General features: G+C 47.0%; 1 protein-coding gene across 1 annotated transcript in view; it reads left to right on the top strand.

The window, feature by feature from the left end:
* The window catches only part of EIF2S1 (eukaryotic translation initiation factor 2 subunit alpha), a 63,842-nt gene that overhangs the window by 32,238 nt on the left and 9,176 nt on the right, over positions 1-22,428 (top strand). The window contains exons 4-6 of the mRNA XM_040333912.1: positions 7,773-7,924; positions 8,060-8,166; positions 19,533-19,630. Of these exons, the coding sequence (XP_040189846.1) occupies positions 7,773-7,924; positions 8,060-8,166; positions 19,533-19,630 (357 nt within the window). The remainder of the gene's footprint in view (positions 1-7,772; positions 7,925-8,059; positions 8,167-19,532; positions 19,631-22,428) is intronic.

Here is a 22,428-nt window from a genome sequence, read left to right on the forward strand (position 1 = left end):
GTGTGCCATGGCTGACAGCCACCCTGTACCACTCGGGTGATGGGTCTGTCCGAGGAATGCGTCCAGGTAAGTATGGTTCAGCCTGGCGTTCCCTGGGAGGTTGAATTGGGAGGGGGGGGGTCTCTCCTGTCTCTTCCCTCCTCCCCCATGTTTGGGCCGCTGCGCGACTTAACGGGGGGCTCCATGTCCGGCGGGGGGGGGCTACGATGGGTATTTGGGATCTGCTGTTCCCTTCCCTATTTTTGGGGTGTTTTGGTGTGCACTTTTGTGAGACCACCACACGGAGGTCAGCGTGGTCGTGTCATTTTCCTGTAATTTTTGTCAGGAAGTTTGGCAGCCATTTCCCTGAAGCCTTAGTCTGGAAGTCCGACAGCCATCTTTCCGGATCCCTCAGGCGTTTTCTTGCTGAGGCGGCCAGCAGCCATTTTCTTGTAGTGCTCTAGCGCTGGTTATCTTTCTGGAATGGTGCAAAATGCACAAACACCTCATGAGAAAGAGCCGATGGCACTGCACAGTACCTGGGCCAGGGGTGGTGCATCCTGAGGGGTGTCCTTCAGTCTGTGGCAGCTAGGAGGGTGGAATTTTGGTGTTCCTGGCCTGCGGTCCCTAACGGTGTCAGGCAGGGGTGGGTCAGCAGGAAAGGGAGCTTGTAGGGACACTTATCACAGCCGTGCGGGATACCTTTTAACCACTTCCATACCAGGCACTTACGCACCTTCCCGCCCAAGCCAATTTTCAGCTTTCAGCACTGTCACACTTTGAATGGCAATTGCGCGGTCGTGCGATGTGGCTCCCAAACAAAATTGGCGTCTTTTTTTTTTCCCCCACCAATAGAGCTTTATTTTGGTGGCATTTGATCACCTCTGCGATTTTTTTTTTTTTTTTTTTTTTTTTTTTTGCGCAACAACTAAAAAAAGACTGAACATTTTGAAAAATTACGTTTTTATTTTTTTCTGTTATTTACAAAAAAATTAAGTACGTTTTCTCTTTCAATTACGGGCACTGATATGGCGGCACTGATGGACATCAATGAGGTGGTACTGACGGGCACCGATGAGGTGGCACTGATTGGCGCTGGTATGCGGCACTGATGGGCATCCATGGGCGGCACTTATGGGTGGCACTGATGGATACTTATGGGTGGCACAGATGGGCACTGATAAGTGGGCACTGTGGGGTGGCACTGATGGACACTGTGGGGTGGCACTGATGGACACTGTGGGGTGGCACTGATGGACACTGTGGGGTGGCACTGATGGACACTGTGGGGTGGCACTGATGGACACTGTGGGGTGGCACTGATGGACACTGTGGGGTGGCACTGATGGACACTGTGGGGTGGCAGAACTGATTTACTCATATTGCCAGTCAGTGCCCATTTGTGGGCACTGATTGGCATCATTTTATTTTTTTGTAAATTTTTTTTTTGTTTGGCCCACCCTGGTGGTCCAGGTGAGCTTCCCTGGTGGTCCATGTGGCGATCCGAGGGGGGGCTGCGCTGATAAACAATCAGCGCGAACCCCCCCTGTCAGGAGAGCCGCCGAACCCCCCCTGTCAGACGCGAGTGAGGAAGAGCCATCAACGGCTCTTCCTGTTTACATCGTGATCAGCCGTGGTTGGACACAGCTGATCACGTGGTAAAGAGTCTCCGCCGGAGGCTCTTTACCGAGATCGGAGATGCAGGGTGTTAGACTGACACCCCGCATCACCGATCGCTGCGCGCCCGGCATGAAATCCTGCAGGACGTCCATGGACGTCCTGTGAGGCATTCGTAACCACTTCCCGGACGTAAATCGGCCATAGGCCGGGCGGGAAGTGGTTAAAGATGTATTATACGGCAGGGGCATCTACAGAGGTGTCGGTTCCTTTTTGGGTCCCACAAGCCGGCCCGCACGGCTAAGGTGTTTTCCTGCCTATCTTACATTGATAAGTTTTATTTCGGGTTCAAAAACGCATGACGGTACCCCTTTTGAGAGTTTCCTGAAGAAATGGACGTCTCCCCCGATTGTGGACCCCCCCGGTCTCCAGGTTAAACAAGGTAACGGCGATTCCGTTGGAGGGGACCCCGGCTTTTAAGGACCACGCCGACAGGAGGGGTTGAGGCGGTCGCCCGGTCCATGTTCACGGTGGTGGGGTCAGAATTGGCCACAGCCCTGGTGTCCCAGACGCTTACTGAATGGGCAAAAATGTTGCACCAAAAGTTGGAAAAGCAACAGACTTCCCCCGATCTGCGTGGAACTGTCAGACCAGTTGGTGCATGGCCTCAAGTATGTCTGCAATGCGGCCTTAGATACGGCTCCTTTGCTTTCTAGAGCCTCAGTATCTGCTGTGCTCTGTCGCCTAATTTGGCTAAAATGCTGGTCTGCGGACCAGGTATCTAAGAAGGCCCTGGCAGATTTGCCCTTCCAGGGAGAGATGCGATTTGGAGCCTCGCTGGATGACCTTATTTATAATGTTACTGGGGGTAAGAGTACGCTGCTCCCACAATCCAGAAAAGGTAAGGAGCTACACCCTAGGCCAGGGCCCTCCTTTTCCACTCAAGCTTTTTTTTTTTTTTTCTTCCGCCCGGGTCCTCGAAGTAAGCGTTCTCGGGCTGACAAGGTGCCTGCTGAGGGACAGAAGCATCCCTGGTTTTGCAAGCCTGCGAGCATATCTACGACTGTGTAGGGTGGGGGGTCGCCTTCGGGAATTTGCAGCTTGTGGGCCTCTTTCCTTTCCGACCAGTGGGTTTGTGAACCGGTATCATCAGGACACAAGCTAGTTTCTTGTCTGCCAGGCGCGGAGTGATGGTTCCTGTACCGCCGCCGGAAAGGTTTCAGGGATTCTATTCCAATCTGTTTGTAGTCCCAAAGAAGGACAGGGTCTGTCCGATCCTGGATCTCAAGGCCCTCAATTGCTTTGTAAAGGTACAAAGATTCAGGATGGAATCGTGGTCGCTGCACTCCATCCGGGGGATTTTCTGGTGTCCTTGGACATCAAGGACGCATACTTGCATGTCCCCATATGCGTCGGGCATCAGAAGTTCCTGCGCTTTGCAATCAAGGACGAGCACTGCCAATTTGTAGCCCTCCCTTTTTGGCCTGGCATCGGCTCCAACGGTTTTCACCAAGGTGCCTGCCCCGATTCTGGCTTTGCTGAGACGGCGAGGAATCGCAATTGTGGGCTACCTGGACGACCTCCTGAGAGCAGCTTCCGCCTCAGAATTGGAGGAGGATGTGGCGATCGCCAGTCAGACTCTTCGGGAGTTTGGTTGGGTACTGAACCTCCAGAAGTTGGTGTTGCTGCCGACTCAACGCCTGGAGTACCTGGGCTTGATTCTGGACTTTTCAGAGGCGAGAGTTTTTCTCTCTTCAAACTGCAGACTCTTCGGGCTGCGGTGAAACTGTTGGCGTCCCGCAAGTGGTTGTTGCTGCGCTTTTGCATGCGAGTCCTGGGCCTCATGGTGGCCACTTTCGAGGCGGTACCGTATGCTTAATTTCACACTCGAGCCTTGCAAAAGGAGATCCTGTCAAAATGGGACAAGTTTCTGTTGTCTCTGGATTGTCAGATTCAGGTGAGCCACCTAGTCGGGGATTCCCTGGTTTGGTGGCTGAGGTCTCCAGCCCTTCAGTCCGGTAGATCGTTCCTTCCTCCTCATTGGACGGTGATCACGACTGACGCCAGACTGACCGGTTGGGGGGGGGGGGCCCCTTTGGGGCGTACAGTCGGCACAGGGTCGCTGGACGCAGGAAGAATCTCGCCCGCTGATCAATGTGCCTGAACTTCGGGTGATCAGGTGGTACCTCTCCACATGGTCACGGAGGCTGCAGGAACGCCCAGTCAGGATCCAGTCTGACAACGCCACGACAGACGCGTGCCGGCTCAATCGACCATGTACATTCCTGGACGTAGAAGACTGGCAAGTCGTCAGATGCGGAACCAAGGGTAATGGTCACTATCAGGATGTATTTTGACTCCTTTACCTGAGATGGGGCACGCCAGACGTGGACCTTCTGGCTTCTCGACTCAATCGGATGGTATTTAGGTTTGTGGCCAGGTCCAAAGATCCCTGGGCAGACACTCTGGTAGCCCCATGGGGGCATTATCGGCTGATTTATGCCACCCCCCCCCCCGCTATAACGTCTTCCAGAGTGGCGACCGAGGGGATTCCGGTGATTCTAATTGCCCCAGATTGGGCTCGGCGTCCCTGGTACGCCGACATGGTTTGGATGGACTGCCGATGCGAGAGGACCTTCTGTCGCAAGGTCCTATACTTCATCCTGCTTTACAGTCGCTGGCTTTAATGGCATGGCTGTTGAAGGCCTGGTGCTAAGGGACCGAGGCCTGGCGGATTCTGTAATCCCCACCCACGATTTATCATCACACGTAGAAGGCATACATCTCTAGGAGATGGGTTGGCGTCCGCGTACATATTCGGTTTCCAGAGTCCTGCTATTTTTGCAGCGGGAGTGGATCAAAAACTTGCCTTCTGCATCATTTAGGCTGCATTCACACCTGAGCGTAGCGTTTTTGCCGCAATTTTTTTGCAGCGATTTGTTAAAATCAGAAAAATGCCCAAATCTGCCTAAAAAAATAAAGTCCCAGAACTTGTTTGAGCTTCAGTTGTTTTGGAACTTCTGGCTTCAGGCGTTTTTGGAGTGGAGATGTGAACCATCTCCATAGAGAATAATAGATTTTTTTCCCCTCCAGCGTTTTGTAGCTTCAGACTTCAAGCTACAAAACGCTCAGGTGTGAATGGGGTCTTAAGGGGCAGATTTCAGCCTTGGCTGTCTTTTTTTCAGTGGCCCCTGGTGGCTCATTCATTGAGTACGTTTGGGCAAGGGGTTCGACATGTGGCCCCCCTGGTTCGGCCACCGCTGCCTCCGTGGGATTTAAATTTGGTGCTACAGAAACCGCTGTTTGAGAACATTTAGTGAAATCTCTCCCCCCCCCCCCCCCCCCCCCCCCTTATTGACACTCTCTCAGAAAGTAGCCTTTCTAGTGGCGATTACATCTGCCAGGAGAGTTTCTGAGTTGGTCCTCTACAAGGATAAGACTTGATCCTCTACAAGGATAAGGCGGTGCTACGCCCGCAGCCTTCGTTTCTCAAAGTTGTTTCGCCCTTTTTTTATCAAAATGACATTGTGCTTCCATACTTGTGTCCTCGGCTGTTGCATCCAAAAGAGGTTGTGTTGCATTCATTGAACGTGGTCCGGGCTCTGAATGTGTATCTGTCTGCTCCGTTTCGGAGGTCAGATTCACTGTTTGTGTCAGTAGCTGGTCCGAAGATGGGCCTGGCGGTCTCGTAGGCCACCGTTTCTCGGTGGATTAGACAGATCATGACCTGGGCTAATGACTTAAAAGGTCGGGCACCTCCCTTTCCTATCACTGCGCATTCGACCAGGGAAATTGGTGCCTCCTGGTCTTTCCGACATCAAGCGTCAGTTTCCCAGGTGTGTAGGTCGGCGACCTGGTCGTCAGTTCAGACTTTCACAAAATTTTACAAGGTTGATGTGAGCGCATCTGCGGATGCTTCCTTCGGCTGCAAGGTTTTGCTGGCGGCTGTTTAAGGTTGCAACTCCTCCGTTGAGCTCTGGTTGGTGTGTTTGTTTGTTTCTTTCTTTTTCTAACACTGCTTGGGGACATCCCTAAGGTCAAGGTTAAAGTGCTGTCCAATGAACAAAAGAGATTTTTGTACTCGCTGTAAAATCCTTTTCTTTGGAGTTCATTGACGGACACAGCACCCACCCCTCCTTTTTGACGAACTGAGCTGCTGGATGCAGTGTGAGGGGTTATAGCCAGTAGGACCGCCTCCTGGCCGGTACTGTGCAGCTTTGCTGTTTTTACATGTTCTGCCTAGTCCTCTCCTGAAGGTGGCGATTATAACCCTAAGGTCAAGATTAAAGTGCTGTGTCCATTAATGAACAAAAGAGAAAAGGATTTTACGGTGAATACCACAATCCTATTTTTGCCACCACTTCCACCTAGAGCCTTTTATAAGGTACTTGGGCAGTCCCTACCACTCTCTTGCCACAAAGACTTTACTATAGGATGGTATACACCTTCATGGACATGCTTACCCCATTTCTGCATCCTGCTTCATGAATATCCCACAGGGGAATACCATCACCAATGGCAATGGTGTAAACCAGGTACAAAGGGCTGAGAAATTCTCCTCCTATCACTCAGAATGATGACTATTCCCTTGCATTTGGAGCAGGACTGTATCTTCACACCATTCTCTGCATCCAATTCTAGCTGTATCTGACCAAGGCAGATGTTCTACTTTCAAAATGCACTATTTTCTAATTGGATGAAGATAACTTGCTTCATGAGCTTCCATTCTAAAGAATAGAACATCTCCAGTAATCTTACGGGCTCACTTTACTAGATGGGTGTTTTTTGGGCATTCCAACATCAGGCTTTTTGCAACTATGTCAGACCTTCTTGGACAACTAACTGTATTATTGCAAATATCTATAGGAGGAATTTCCACCATCCCAGCAAAGCTTTTTTTTTTTTTGTGCAATTGATTAACCACTTCAGCCCCGGACCGTATTGCTGGTCAATGACCAGGCCACTTTTTGCGATTCGGCACTGCGTCGCTTTAACGGACAATTGCACGTCGTGTGACGTGGCTCCCAAAAAAATTGGCGTCCTTTTTCCCCCCACAAATTTATTTTGGTGGTATTTGATCACCTCTGTGTGTTTGTTTTTTTTTTTTTTTCCGGTACTGCGACATTATGGCAGACACTTTTGACACATTTTTGGGACCATTGGCATTTTTATTGCGATCAGTGCTATAAAAATGCATTGATTACTATAAAAACGGCAGTGAAGGGGGTTAACACTAGGGGGCGAGTAGGGGTTAATCATGTTCCCTGGGTGTGTTCTAACTCAAGGGGGGGCGGGACTGACATGGGGGGGAAATGACAAATCGCTGTTCATACATTGTATGAACAGACTATACGTCATTTCCCCCCTGACAGGACCGGGAGCTGTGTGTTTACACACACAGCTCCCGGTTCTCGCTCTGTAACGAGTGATCGTGGGTGCCCGGCGGTGATCGCACGCGCGTCGGGATCAGGGGGGGGGGGCCTTAGTTGCTGATTCGCGAGGTGACGTAGATCCAAGTTACCTTGCGCAGGGGAGCCAACCTGACGCCGTATAACTGCGGCGGCTGGTCGGCAAGTAGTTAAAGTAGCACTGAATTACAGCAGAATGTGGAGGGGATAGCATGTGGCTGTGGGTGGGATACCTATGCAGAGTGAAAACAAAAAAATGTCACTGTAAAAATACAAACTTGGCCTACCTTTTAAAGTAGACCGAGTCAGTAAGGGCAGTGGACGATGTCGGTCAATGATGGTGTCAACAATGATGTTGGCTTTTTACCATGTGATCAACTGTTTCCAATCACAGATGCCAGTTATCGGCATTTCCTTTCCTCAGCGCTGTCACTGTGTGAGGAAAGGAAAGTCGATAATCGGCTTTCCTGTGACAGAGGACATTTACACTGATCGGGGCATTGGTCATCAGTGCAGCCTATCACTGCACAGGGATCACAGGAAGGAATCTGGAGGAGAGCCGGCCAGATCACACAGAAGGGGGATGTCCTGGCATCTGAAGGCACCAGCCTTTAACCCAGATTCTATGATTATCCAGCCTGTGTACTGTACTCCAATAGAAGTCAAAACTCCTCCTTTTATGGTACCAAGGGGCAGGACATTCTAAGGGTTTTGGATGCATGCATCATGCAGCTCATATGTTTACTGTTTGTTTGAATTTTACTACAGGTATACAGTATTCTGCGTCATGTAGCTGAAGTTTTGGAATACACAAAGGATGAGCAGCTAGAAAGTTTATATCAAAGAACTGCCTGGGTATTTGATGAAAAATACAAAAGGCCAGGATATGGAGCCTACGATGCCTTCAAACTTGCAGTCTCGTAAGCACAATGTTTTGAAATCCTAATAACCCTGACTTGTTTTTTATTACAATTGTTACATTGTTTAAAACTTTGAAATTGAGAGAACTTTCTGAAAGCAAGTTTGGTTCTAAAATGCCATGTTTTCTCTTTTAGAGATACATCAGTTCTGGATGGACTAGATTTAATAGAGGAGGAAAGAAGAGTCCTCATTGATAATATTAACAGACGTCTTACGCCACAAGCTGTGAAAATCAGAGCAGGTAACTACAGTAATATTGAGCCTGTTTTTATAATGGCCAAATTTTATCTGAGAGATTGTATCTTTTCAACTGAATGCGTTTTTATTTATTCCATTGCCGGTTTCACAAAAGCTAAAATGATTTTCTGTGTGCTACTAAGATTTGAATGTACTTAAAACCTGGTGTCGCCACCTAAAGGACCTTTTTGCATAAGGGCCATGTCACACTAGTGAATACTGTCACTGGTGAGAACTTGCCAGATGTTGGATAACTTTTTCACGACACAGAAGGGAGTGTAAACCTCACCCTCTTGCAAGTGTTCCTGTCCTTTTTAGAATGACATTTTTTGCCTAAGGACCATGTCACACTGGTCACCCTATCATTAGTGGAGAAATTGTAGTTTCAGTGAAATAAGTATTCGATCCCCTATTAGCAAGATTTATGGCTCCCAGGTGTCTCTTTATACAGGCATTGAGCTGAGATTAGGGGCACTCTTAAAGGGACCTGTACAAAGCAATCATTCAGATTCCAATCTCTCCACCATGTCCAAGACCTAAGAGCTGTGCAGGGATGTCGGGGACCAGATTGTAGACCTACACATGGATGGAATGGGCTACAAACCATCAAACGGCTTGATGAGAGGGTGACAAATGTTGGTGCGATTTATTTGCAAAGGGGGGGGGGGGGGAGAAAAACTTTCAATATCCCTCAGTCTGGCGCTCCCCTCGTGGAGTTTCAATAATCATGAGAACAGTGAGGAATTAGCCCAGAACTACACAGGAGTAACTTGTCGATCTCAAGGCAGCTGGGACCATGGTCGCCAAGAAAACAATTGGTAACACACTACACTGTGAAGGACTGAAATCCTGCAGCGCTCGCAAGGTCCCCTTGCTCAAGAAAAAGCACATGTACAGGCCCGTCCAAAGTTTGCTAATGAGCATCTGAATGGTTCAGAGGAGAACTGGTTGAAAGGGTTGTGGTCAGATGAGACCAAAATCGAGCACTTTGGCATTAACATAACTTGCCGTGTTTGGAGGAGGAGGAATGTTGCTTATGATCCCAAGAACACCATCCCCACCGTCAAACATGGAGGTGGAAACATTATGCCTTGGGGCTGTTTTTATGCTCAGGGGACAGGACAAGTTCACCGAATCAAAGGACTCCTTCCCTCAGCACAGGGCATTGAAAATGGGGATTCTAGCATGACAATGACAACATGACACACGGCCAAGGCAATAAAGGAGTGGCTCAAGAAGACGCACATTAGGGTTCTTTTTTAGGGGCCTAGCCCATCTCCAGACCTTGATCCCATAGAAAATATGTGAAGGGAGCTGAAGGTTCGAGTTACCAAACATCGGCCTCAACTTTTATTTAAAGTTTTTTTTTTTTTTTTTATTATTTTTTTTTTTTTTAAGTATTTCTTATTTTGCAAAATATATCAGAATAAACCTCCCCTCCCCAGGTTCTTCCAACGTAGAATATGCACACTATGAATGTTGCTTAGGTGGGGAGGGCATCTTACAGGGGGACCTACCTAGTATTCTATATGGGTCTAAATTCCCACTCTATCGCTGCACTCTCACATCCACATCCATTTCTCTCATTCCCTCATCTTCCATTTCCACATGGTCTAATTTCTCTTGGGTCGCTTCCCATGCTTTTTAGGTGTTTTTCTGCGCTACTAAAGTTTACATATTGATCCCTCTTGCATCCCACCAAATTTTCCAAATCTTGTCATATTTCTGTAGACCCCCTTGCTTTATATATACTGCTTTCTCCTTGAGAATAAGCATCTCCCACTTGAGTATTCCCTGGATTTCCCACTCCCTCCACTAGTCCCAGTAGGCAGTGTTTCACCTCTAACTCAGTGGCGGTTCCAAACACCCGGTCGATGGTTCCTGTCACCTCCGTCCAGTAGCGGAACAACTTCGGGCATCTCCAGAACATGTGGATCATGTCTCCCTCTGGATCCCCACACCTGGGGCAGCTTGAGTCTGGCCAGCGACCGAACTGAAAGTTTTTCTTTTGTAGTAGAGTATTTTTACCAGGAGAGATCTAGGAGGGGCACCCGGTTGGGGGGGTTTAGATGGGACCCTATGGGTTCTTTCTAATGCGAAAAGGGTGAAAAGGACTGGGCTCCAAATAAGTCTTTGAACCATTCTTCCAAAAATGCGGTGGGATCTGAGCCCTCGCTACGTTCGGGGAGCCCCACTATCCTTGCGTTCTTCTTCTTTTTTTCGCATTCTGTTCTCAATTTCAGTGGTCCTCTCACGCACATTTTGCCTAACGAGGTGTAATTCTTCCCAAACAGTTTTAAGCTGGTCAGACATTTCATTTATGGAGGTTTTGCAGGAATTAATTGCTTGCAATATTTCCTTTAGTGATGGTACTACGTCCACCGGGACTACCGTACTAGGTGGTGACTTTGGTCGCTTTTGGGCATCCTCTATCCCTTCCCCAATGGATTTCCTAGAGGGACATTCGCCCCCTTCGCAGGGGTTGCCTGACCATTTCCCTGACTCCTTGTCACATTAGCCGAATTGTGGTTTGGACAACATGCTGGGGTGTAGACTCTGTTGGGTATTTTTTGGTCTGCCCCTGCGTATGTGAGCACTCCTTTTAATCTGGCAGCTGCTGCCTGACTCACTTTTGTGGTGTGCTGAAATGGCATAATCAGATAAACTTTGTACAGGATATATATTGGTCTCGGTCCCCTTTTCACGGATCGATATTTAATTGCTGGGATTATTGTGGACTTCGTTTTTTCTTTTCTATCACTGTCTAGATCTAGATGATGGTTGGTCACTTTTACTAGCACAATATTTTTATTTAATAGAACTAGAAAAGATTACATTGCGAGAAAGGGACAGATAAACTATTGGTGCATAGAAACCAGCTTTTTTTAAAACGTGTCGGTTGTTTAAAATCTGAGTGCAACTTTTTTTTTTTCTCTTTCGTCTATGGACGAACACGGCTCCTTATATTCTTGACTTGTGGGTTATGTTCCATCTATTAGGAGAGGACTAGGCACACATGTTACACATTTTTAAAACATGTGACTTTATCAAAGCTGAACAGCCCAGGGGGTGGTCCCTCTGGTCATAACCCCTCACACTGCAGCCAGCAGCTCAGGTTTTTTTTTCTGCCTAGTAGAGTAGGACCTGGCTCCCATTTTGAGTCCTGAAGAATAATTACTTTTTTTTTATTTATTTTTTATATCCTGAGATCTACTAACAACTGCCAGCTGAGTGACAGGCCTCAGATTAGATTAGATCCTGTGCTAATTCCTTGACTTAGTCCCTAAAGGCTGTGAGTGGGTGAGTATGGAGTCAGAGGCTGGCGTTTTCTTCCCCAGACATTCCAGTGGCAGCAACCGGTGCCCATGGACACTTTGTCGGCGGTCCTGGAGTCATTTGTTGCCAGGGTGAAAGCGGTGTAAGGGGGGTAAAAAGCGCCCCTCCCCCTGCCATCTCCTCGGGAATGCTCGGACCTGGCTGCGGCGCAGGACAGAGCACTTGTAGTAGCTCTTATCACTGCAGTGAGAAACACTCTCAAGCTGGAGGATGAGGCTGGGACATCCACTGAGGCATCTTCACTCTCTTAAGGTTTTTCCTTATGTAACTTATTTTGACAAGTTCATAGATAAGGAATTGGAACGGCAGCAGAGATCCTTTGTGGTTTCGTTTTACCCATTTGAAGAGAGCCTTTTGAAAAAATGGGCTTCTCCGGCCGTGGACTACCCGGTGTCGAGGTTAAACAAGGTAACTGCTATTCTGGTAGAGGGGACTCCTGCCTTAAGTACCCTATTGGTAGGAGGTCCGAAGCGGTGAGCCGGTCCATGTTCACCATACTGGGGTCGGCCTTGCGGCCTATACTGGCTGCAACTTTGGTGTCCCAGACACTCACTGAATAGGCTAAAGCATTGCATCCAGCAGTCGAACATCGGCTTCCTCCAGAATGCATGACACTGGCTGACCAGTTGGTTCAGGGCCTTGTGTTTGTCTGTGATGCCACTCTGGATGCAGCCCCTTTAATCTCCAGGGCCTCTGTTTTGCCCCCACCCCACTCTTGGGTGGGGGGACGTCTTTGCAAGTTTGCAGCTTGGTGGGCTTCCCTGCTTTCCGACCGGTGGGTTTGCGAAGTTGTCTCCTCTGGGTACAATTTCTCTCTTGTCCACCAAACAGGACTTCCTGAAGTGCGAAGTAATCATAGCGGTACCGCTGCAGGAAACGTTTCAGGGATTCTACTCAATTCTGTTTGTGGTCCCAAAGAAGGTTCGGAAATTCAGGATGAAATCAGTTAGTTCAGTGGTCGTTGCGCTTGGATGATCTTCTGAGAGCTGCTTCAAGCTCAGAATTGGAGGAGGACGTGTCTATAGCCAGCCAAACCCTCCGAGACTTTGGGTATTCAACCTGGAATACCTGGGGTTGATTCTGGATTCCCCGGAGGTGATTTTTTTTTTTTTTCTCCCTTTGGACAAGTTAGACACTCCAGTCTGCGATAAAATTGTTGCCTTCCCCCAACTGGTCGTCTCTCCGTTTCTGCTTGCGAGTCCTGGACTCCTGAAGAATCCCACCTGCCGATCAACATCCCGGAACTTCGGGCGATCAGGTTATGCCTCCTCAAGTGGTCGCAGAGGCTTCAAGGGCGTCCTATCAGGATGGATCTAGTCGAACAACGCCACAGCGGTGGCATATGTCAACCATCAAGGAGGAACAAGGTGTTCGGCTGCGGCTTTGGAGGTCACTCACATCCTAAGGTGGGCTGAAAGGACTTGGATAGTCCGCCTGTCGGTTTCCCACGCCCGGAATGAAAACAGGCTCTATCGGCTGTTTCCATTCCGGGTGTAGAAAACTGGCAGGAGGACTAAGTCGCCAGATGCTGGACCAATGGGAGTGGTCGCTACACCCGGTGGTGTTTCAACTCCTTTGCAGGAGATGGGGCACGCCAGATGTGGATCTCCTGGCTTCTTGACTCAATCACAAGGTGTCGGTTTGTGGCCGGGTCCAGAGATCCCTGGGCAGATACGGTGGCTTCATGGGGGTCAGTATCGGCTAATGTATGCCTTTCCCCCCCACTGAAGTTGCTTCCTCATCTGCTCCGCAGAGTGGAGGCCAAGGGGATTCCGGTGATCCTAATTGCCCCGGCGCCCCTGGTACGCCGACCTTGTGTGCCTGGTGGCGGACGCTCCCTGGCGTCGTCCACTGCGGGAGGACCTCCTGCCACAAGGCCCCATACTTTATTCTGCTTTACAGTCGCTGGCTTTAACGGCATGGCTATTGAAAGCCAGGTACTAAGGGACCGTGGTCTGTCGGATTCAGTTATCTCCACCATGCTGAGGGCCCGGAAGTCATCTTCCCGGAAGATGTACTATCGCACCTGGAGGGCCTACATCTCTGAAGAGATGGATTGGCACCAGAGGGCATAATCGGTTTCTCGGTTTTTACAGCGCGGGGTGGATTAGAAGCTTGCCTTAAGCACTATTAGGGGGCAGATTTCAGCCTTGGCTGTCTTCTTCCAAAGACCCCTGGTGGCTCATTTACTGGTAAGTGTGTTTGTGCAGGGGGTCCGACATGCGTTTCCCCCAATTTAGACCACCACTTCCTCCGTGGGATTTGAATCGGGTGCTCTCGGTACTTCAGGAACCTCCCTTTGAGAACATCAGGAAAATTCCTCTTGACGCTCTCTCAGAAAGTTGCCTTTCTAGTTGCCATTATATTGGTCAGAAGGGTTTGTCCTCCATAAGGACTGAAGTAACTGCTGAAATATACAAGGCTAACAAATCTAAACTAAATGGATTAACCCGAAAGATGTTTACGGATTCCCTCTATCTATTGCATAAATGGATTGATTGGTCTACACCTATAATTAGCTAGTCTATTAAGACACACACACTGCTGCTAGCAAAAATAATCTTTCATTTTCTTCCCACAAAGTCTAACATCATACATTAACCACTTGCTTACTGGGCACATATACCCCCTTCCTGCCCAGGCGAAATTTCAGCTTTCGGCACTGCGTCGCTTTAACCGACAATTGCGCGGTCATGCGACGTGTCTCCCAAACAACTGACATCCATTTTTTTTTTTTCCCCCACAAATGGCTTTCTTTTGGTGGTATATGATCACCTCTGCATGTTTTTTTATTTTTTTTTTATTGTTTGCTATAAACAAAAAAAGAGCGACAATTTTGAAGAAAAACATATTTTTTACTTTTTGCTATAATAAATATCCCAATTTTTTTTTTCTCAGTTTAGGCCGATATGTATTCATATTTTTGGTAAAAAAAATATCGCAATAAGCGTATAGTGGTGTGTGTGTGTCCTTCTTCTTTTTTTTTTTTTTTTTTTTTATTGGGACTGCGACATTATAGCACACACATCGGACACATTTTTGGGACCATTCACATTTATACAGCAATCGGTGCTATAAATATGCACTGATTACTGTATAAATGTGCTGTCATTTGTCTATGGCCCCGACTGCAAGTAGTTAAGCAGCAGGGTATATATACAAAAGAACATCAGATACTTATCGCACATGGTTTCATCAGCTGAGTTCTGTATGGTGAAAGGGAACGAGCCAAAGGCTCACATGAGCATGCCCAGAACCAAAAGTGGACAAGGGAAGGCTTACTCTTCGGTATGTGCTTTTAACATTCATTCCCCTCGCCCATAACCACCCACACTTGCCTGTCCAATCGGATAATGCCAAGCCATTCCTTCTCCTCTCTTTGAAGCTTATAGCACACCAGGTGGCCTGGAGACAAGCCCTTTTGTTATGCGAATTCTGATATGCTACAAACCTTTGACTGTAAAGTCCAGAACTATGATTTTTTTTTTTTTTTTTTAAAGACATTACAAAATATACATTTCTTGGCACAACACCAAGCATACCTAACGGTCAACCGACTACATACTAACATAGAATCCTTTCCATCACAGATAGCAGTCATAACCTAGCCCCAGCAGTCATAACCTAGCCCCATCCCTCCGTAACATCAACCAAATGAAATAAAAGCCTCTTCCTCCCCAATGTGACAGATACCACCCCTTGAACCCGACCTTGAACCACCCGGACTAAAAGAAAGACAAATATACTTCAGGAACCTTCTTGTATCAGGGATCTGTCTCAGCTTACCCCACTGTTAAATCAGATTTGTACCAAGCCCTCCAAACGTTCTCAAATTTCCCACTACAACCCAGAGACAAGTACGTCGCCTTATAGTATGGAATCATGGCATTTACCAGCCCCTTCCAGAAAGCAACTTCAGGAGCCCCCAGACTCTTCCATTTAAGTAAAATAGCCTTTTTCCCATAGAATAGTAAGATACGAAGTAAAGTTCTGTGAGCCCTTGACGGGACCACCTCCTCGAGCAGACATACACTAACTTCCTGTGGAATCTGTACTCCCAGAACTTCCGCTATACAAGAGGTGACCCCAGTCCAAAACTGCTGGATCTGGGAGCAGCCCCAAAATGTATGATGCGTGTCTGCCGGAGCAAACGTACACCTCCAACACGGAGGGCACCAATGGATATATCGAAGCCAACCTGGCAGGGGTATAATACTCTATGTAAGAACTTAAACTGAATAAGCCGGTCCCTAGCAGCCACCAAGTATTGAAATGGACGGTCCCACGTGTCATCCCACTCCTCCCCCTGTATACCCGGAACCTCCGCCTCCCACCACTCTCTGCACTTGAGCAAGGCCTTGGGACTAATTTTAAATGGTTCTTTATATGTCACTGACGGGGTCTTGGGCAGGTCTTTTGTCATAAGCAAATCCTCCATTCTAGAAGGGAAAGATTCAACACTCTCCGTCCCAAACTGGGTCTGAAATGCATGCCTCTGCCTGAGATATCGAAAAAATTGTGCGTTAGGAAGATCGTGTTTGGCCTTCAATTGGTCGAATGTCAAAAGTACCCCATCTCGAGTAATATCATTAAGCAATTTAACCCCTTTAGATGCCCACCCCATAGCGTCATCAAACTTATAGAACTGCCGCAGCTTCAGATTCATCCACAGGGGAGTTGAAGGGGAAAACCCCTTCTAACTTGGACAAGCTAGTGTCACCACCTCCTCCCAAGCCTTAACAGTAGCCTTCATAGAATCTGTAAGAGGGAGATCCCGACCATTCCCCCTATGAATAGCCAAACGAAGGGACTAGTAGGGAACCCAAGTGAGCCGCCTCCAGCACAGTAGCCGAGTCCCCCCGCATTCGAGATCAACCATCTATGCACAAAAACCATTTGACCGGCTAAGTAGTACTTACGCCAGTCAGGCAGCGCCTGCCCCCACGGCTTCCGCAGGACCTTTAATCCTACTCTAGGCATTTTAGGTGCCCAGAGGAACCAACTGGTGATACTGTCTAGTTTCTTAAAGAAGGACTTCGGTATCCAGACCGGAGCATTCCTCAAAAAATACAAGATAACCTGGAGTCTTTTCATCTTTATAAGGTTAACTCTGCCCATCAAGGATAAAGGAAGCTTCTGCCAACCCTGCGCCTTTTGTTTGAAAAATATCAAAAGGGGCAACAAACCAGAACTATGATCTTAAGCCATGTTTGCTCCTCCAACGACAAAGCGCTGTTACCCCCGCAGCCTTCCTTCCGAAGGTAGTTTCGGCCTTCCACCTGAATGAGGACATTGTACTTCCATCTTTGTGTCCTCGGCCGTTGCATCCCAGAGAGGCTGCGTTTACATACTTTAAACATGGTACGTGCTCCTAAATGACTAATGATGATAAATGGAATCCACCTGTGTGTAATCAAGTCTCCGTATAAATACACCTGCACTGTGATAGTCTCAGAGGTCCGTTTTAAAGCACAGAGAGCATCATGAAGAACAAGGAACACACCAGGCAGGTCCGAGATACTGTTGAAGTTTAAAGCCGGATTTGGATGCAAAGATTTCCCAAGCTTTAAACATCCCAAGGAGCACTGTGCAAGCGATAATATTGAAATGGAAGGAGTATCAGACCACTGCAAATCTACGAAGACCTGGCCGTCCCTCTAAACTTTCAGCTCATACAAGGAGAAGACTGATCAGAGATGCAGCCAAGAGGCCCATGATCACTCTGGATGAACTGCAGAGATCTACAGCTGAGGTGGGAGACTCTCCATAGGACAACAATCAGTCGTATACTGCACAAATCTGGCCTTTATGGAAGAGTGGCAAGAAGAAAGCCATTTCTTAAAGATATCCATAAAGTGTTTAAAGTTTGCCACAAGCCACCTGGGAGACACACCAAACATGTGGAAGAAGGTGCTCTGGTCAGATGAAACCAAAATCAAACTTTTTGGCAACAATGCAAAACGTTATGTTTATAGGAAAAACAACAGCTCATCACCCTGAACACACCACCCCCACTGTCAAACATGGTGGTGGCAGCATCATGGTCTGGGCCTGCTTTTCTTCAGCAGGGACAGGGAAGATGGTTAAAATTGATGGGAAGATGGATGAAGCAAATACAGGACCATTCTGGAAGAAAACATGATGGAGTCTGCAAAAGACCGGGACGGAGATTTGACTTCCAACAAGACAATGGTCCAAAACATAAAAGCAAAATCTACAATGGAACGGTTCACAAATAAACATATCCAGGTGTTAGAATGGCCAAGTCAAAGTCCAGACCTGAATCCAATCGAGAATCTGTGGAAAACTGAAAAAAAAAAACACTCTCCATCCAACCTCACTGAGCTTGAGCTGTTTTGCAAGGAGGAATGGGCAAAAATTCAGTCACTCGACGTGCAAAACTGATAGAGACATACCCCAAGCGACTTACAACTGTAATTGCAGCAAAAGGTGGCGCTACAAAGTATTAACTTAAGGGGGCTGAATAATTTTGCACGCCCAATTTTTCAGTTTTTTATTAAAGTTTGAAATATCTAATAAATTTCGTTCCACTTCATGATTGTGTCCCACTTGTTGATTTTTCAAAAAAAAAAATAGTTTTATATCTTTGTTTGAAGCCTGAAATGTGGCAAAAGGTTGCAAAGTTCAAGGGGGCCGAATACTTTCGCAAGGCACTGTACCTGTCTGCTACAGGTTCGTTCCGGAGGTCAGACTCGGTGTCTGGTCTGCAGAAAGGCCTGGCGATCTCGTCGGCCACCATTTCTCGGTGGATCAGGCAGACCGTTATCCAGGCCTATGCTCTTAAGGGGCGGGTGCCTCCCTTTCCTGTCACGGCGCATTCGACCAGGGCAATTGGTGCCTCCTGGGCTTTCCGACATCAAGCGCCTGTCTCACAGGTGTGTAAGGCGGCGACCTGGTCGTCCGTTCACACTTTCTCAATTTTTACAAGGTTGATGTGTTGATGTCTTCGGATGCTTGCCTTGGCCGCAAGGTTTTGCAGGCGGCTGTTTGAAGTTGCAACTCCTCCGTTGAGGAGCTCTGTTTGGGGGTGAAAATGGTCTGACACTGCTTGGGGACGTCCCACAAGTCAAGAATATAAGGAGCCGTGTCCATCCATGGACGAAAGAGAAAATGGGATTTTTTTTTTGTACTCACCGTAAAATCCTTTTCTCTGAAGTCCATGGACAGGCACAGCACACACCTCTCCTCCCCTTTTTTTTTTTTTGACGAACTGAGCTGCTGGTTGCAGTGTGAGGGGTTATGACCAGAGGGACCACCCCCTGGGCAGGGCTGTTCAGCTTTGCTAAAGTCACATGTTTTAAATGTGTAACGTGTGCCTAGTCCTCTCCTAATAGACGGAACATAACCCACAAGTCAAGAATATAAGGAGCTGTGTGCGTCCATGGATTTCAGAAAAAAGGATTTTACGGTGAGTACAAAAAAATCGTATTTTCTCAACAGTCGCTCAAAAAATCTCACGTACCACTTGGCACAAGTCAATATGCATATTCGCCAGCACACCATGGATATTCATAGATTGCAGTCCAAACCTTTTATTGCAGAGAGATCACAAAAGAATAAGTGCAACCTTTCTAAACCATGCAGGACCCCTATGTCGGGCATGTGGTTGCATGCTTGACGAAGGGGTCCTGCATGGCTCCAAACCATTGCATTCTTTTATTCTTTTGTGACGTGATCTCTCTGCAATAAAATATTTTTTTGGACTGCAATCCATGAAGGATCCATATTGTGCTGGCAAAACTTGTGGCACGTGGGATTTTTTGACTTGCCACAAGGGCTCACAAAATTTGTAGTGTGACCTCACACACAAAAAAAATCACCATCTGCTCCAAATAATGGTACAGAAAAGTTTGTCTATTTGGCACATTAGAGAAATGCAGTAGTACACTTAAGAGGATGATGGGGCAAAATTGGTTCGTCAAAACTAATGCAACAATTCACATTCCTCAACTGCGCATCTTGGTTTGCGTGGGCTAGAGCCTTAAATTATTATTATTATTTTTTTTGTTTCAGATATTGAAGTGGCTTGCTATGGGTATGAAGGCATTGATGCAGTGAAAGATGCACTAAGAGCGGGACTTGGCTGTTCTACAGAAAATATGCCAATAAAGGTAAGGCTGTCTTTCATATAAAAACATGTTTCATTGTAATTCGTCACATTTCTGTTGTTGAGTAATTGTATGTTTACTATTCAGCTTGTATCATCAACCAAGGCTTTGTTCTGTTTATTTCGTACAATGCTTTGTGGTTTTAAACACTGACTTTGCTTTTTGTTACATAATTGGCTATTTTACATTTCTCCTCTACTGGTACTTTTGGAAACAAATAATCTGATGCTGATCTTCTATTTTTACAAAAGGAATAATGCTTGTTTTTGTCAAGTTTGCAGCTGTCATGTGGTTTTTTTTTTTTTTTTTTTTTTTTTTTACAGGTTAAATGGTGAAATCAAGCATCTTGGCACTGTAGGCAGTGCCCATAATCTCCAAACCTGAAGCACATTGTCTTCATAGATTGGTTTACATATAGTACTGAACCAATATTTTATTACTGCCATTTTTATAGCACTGACAATTTATGCCAAGCTTTATATATATATTTTACCTTCACTTTTTATTTCCTGCACTCAAGCGTCTTGCAATCTAAGTTCCCTAACTCACATTCATACATACACATACTAGGGCCAATTTTTAGCTTGCAGCGCTGTAACTTTTCTGAATGACAATTGTGCGGTCCTGCTGCACTGTATCCATATTGTTTTTTTTTTATAAATTTCTTTCACACAAATAAAACTTTCTTTCAATGGTATTTAATCACTGATGTTTTATTTAGCAAAACAAATAAGACTTTTTTTTTTTTTTAATGCATGTTTTTCTTTGTTTCTCTTATAACCTTCTGCAAATAAATCTTCCTCCATACATTTTAAGCCAAACTGTATAATGCAAAATTTCTTGGACAATAACCCAAATCATTCTTTAGGAAAGTTAGAGTCCATAAACTGGTTTATATACAGTATCTCAAAAAAGTGAGTTACTCTGAGCTCACATTTTTGTAAGTATTTTATGATATCTTTTCTTGTGACAACACTGAAGAAATTACACTTTGCTACCATGTGAGTGGTGAGTGGTGAGTGTACAGCTTGTATAACAGTGTAAATTTGCGGTCCCCTCAAAATAACTCCACACACACACACATTGTCTAAACCGCTGGCAGCAAAAGTGAGTACACCCCTAAGTTATCACTCTTGTACTGGTCATTGAAAGTTCAACATGGCACCTCATGGCAAAGAACTCTAAAGATATGAAAAAAATAATTGCATCTGTGGGGCATCCTCGAACAGAGGTGGAGTAGCGCAAGGTCTCTAACATCCACCAGCTCTGCGATGTCGTTGTGGAAGAGGATTGCAGTGGCAACCTGTGAAGCTTTGGTGAACTCCATGCCCAAGAGGGTTAAGGCAGTGCTGGCAAATAATGGTGGCCACACAAAATATTGACACTTTATGCCCCTTTTTAAACATTTTCACTTAAGGGTGTACTGGCTGTGTGGTGAGTTAGTTTGAGGGGGCAGCAAATTTACACTGATATATAAGCTGTACACTCACTATTTTACATTGTAACAAAGTGTAATTTCTTCAGTATGAAAAGGTATAATATAACTACAAAAATGTGAGGGGTATTCTCTCTTTTGTGAGATACTGTAGATGGCCCATCAAAACTGATCAATTTTCAGATATACATTTCTTGAGGCTCAAAAATGCAGCCACAGTACAAATATTCCCTGAATGAACCAGAGTAGGCAGTCCGATGTGTTTAGTAAGGGGCATGGCGAGTTATAATTTTTTTTTTTTTTCATTTCTTTTACATACTGTCACCCATGCAGTACAGCATCGTAATGGAACTGGTGCAGCAGTGATCAGGAAAACTGACTGGTGACAGTATGTAAAAAAAAAAAAGTCTTCTGTCTCCTCCTCCTCCTCCTCCTCCTCCTCCTCCTCCTCCTCCTCCTCCTCCTCCTCCTCCTCCTCCTCCTCCTCCTCCTCCTCCTCCTTCTCCTCCTCCTCCTCCTCCTCCTCCTTTTTCCTCCTCCTCCTCCTCCTTTTTCCTCCTCCTCCTCCTCCTTTTTCCTCCTCCTCCTCCTCCTCCTCCTTTTTCCTCCTCCTCCTCCTCCTCCTCCTTTTTCCTCCTCCTCCTCCTCCTCCTCCTTTTTCCTCCTCCTCCTCCTCCTCCTCCTCCTCCTCCTCCTTTTTCCTCCTCCTCCTTTTTCCTCCTCCTCCTCCTCCTCCTTTTTCCTCCTCCTCCTTTTTCCTCCTCCTCCTCCTCCTCCTTCCTCCTCCTCCTCCTCCTCCTCCTCCTCCTCCTCCTCCTCCTTTTCCTCCTCCTCCTCCTCCTTTTTCCTTTTCCTCCTCCTCCTCCTCCTTTTTCCTTTTCCTCCTCCTCCTCCTCCTCCTCCTCCTCCTCCTCCTCCTCCTCCTCCTCCTCCTCCTCCTCCTCCTTTTTCCTCCTCCTCCTCCTCCTCCTCCTTTTTCCTCCTCCTCCTCCTCCTCCTCCTCCTCCTCCTCCTCCTCCTCCTCCTCCTCCTCCTCCTTTCCTCCTCCTTTTTCCTCCTCCTCTTTCCTCCTCCTCCTCCTTTTTCCTCCTCCTCCTTTTTCCTCCTCCTCTTTCCTCCTCCTCCTTTTTCCTCCTCCTCCTTTTTCCTCCTCCTCCTCCTCCTCCTCCTCCTCCTTTTTCCTTTTCCTCCTCCTCCTCCTCCTTTTTCCTTTTCCTCCTCCTCCTCCTCCTCCTTTTTCCTTTTCCTCCTCCTCCTCCTCCTCCTCCTCCTCCTCCTTTTTCCTTTTCCTCCTCCTCCTCCTCCTCCTCCTTTTTCCTCCTCCTCCTCCTTTTTCCTCCTCCTCCTCCTTTTTCCTCCTCCTCCT

Source organism: Rana temporaria, chromosome 13 (genome assembly GCF_905171775.1).
Source record: "Rana temporaria chromosome 13, aRanTem1.1, whole genome shotgun sequence".
In the NCBI taxonomy this organism is placed as follows: Eukaryota; Metazoa; Chordata; class Amphibia; order Anura; family Ranidae; genus Rana; species Rana temporaria.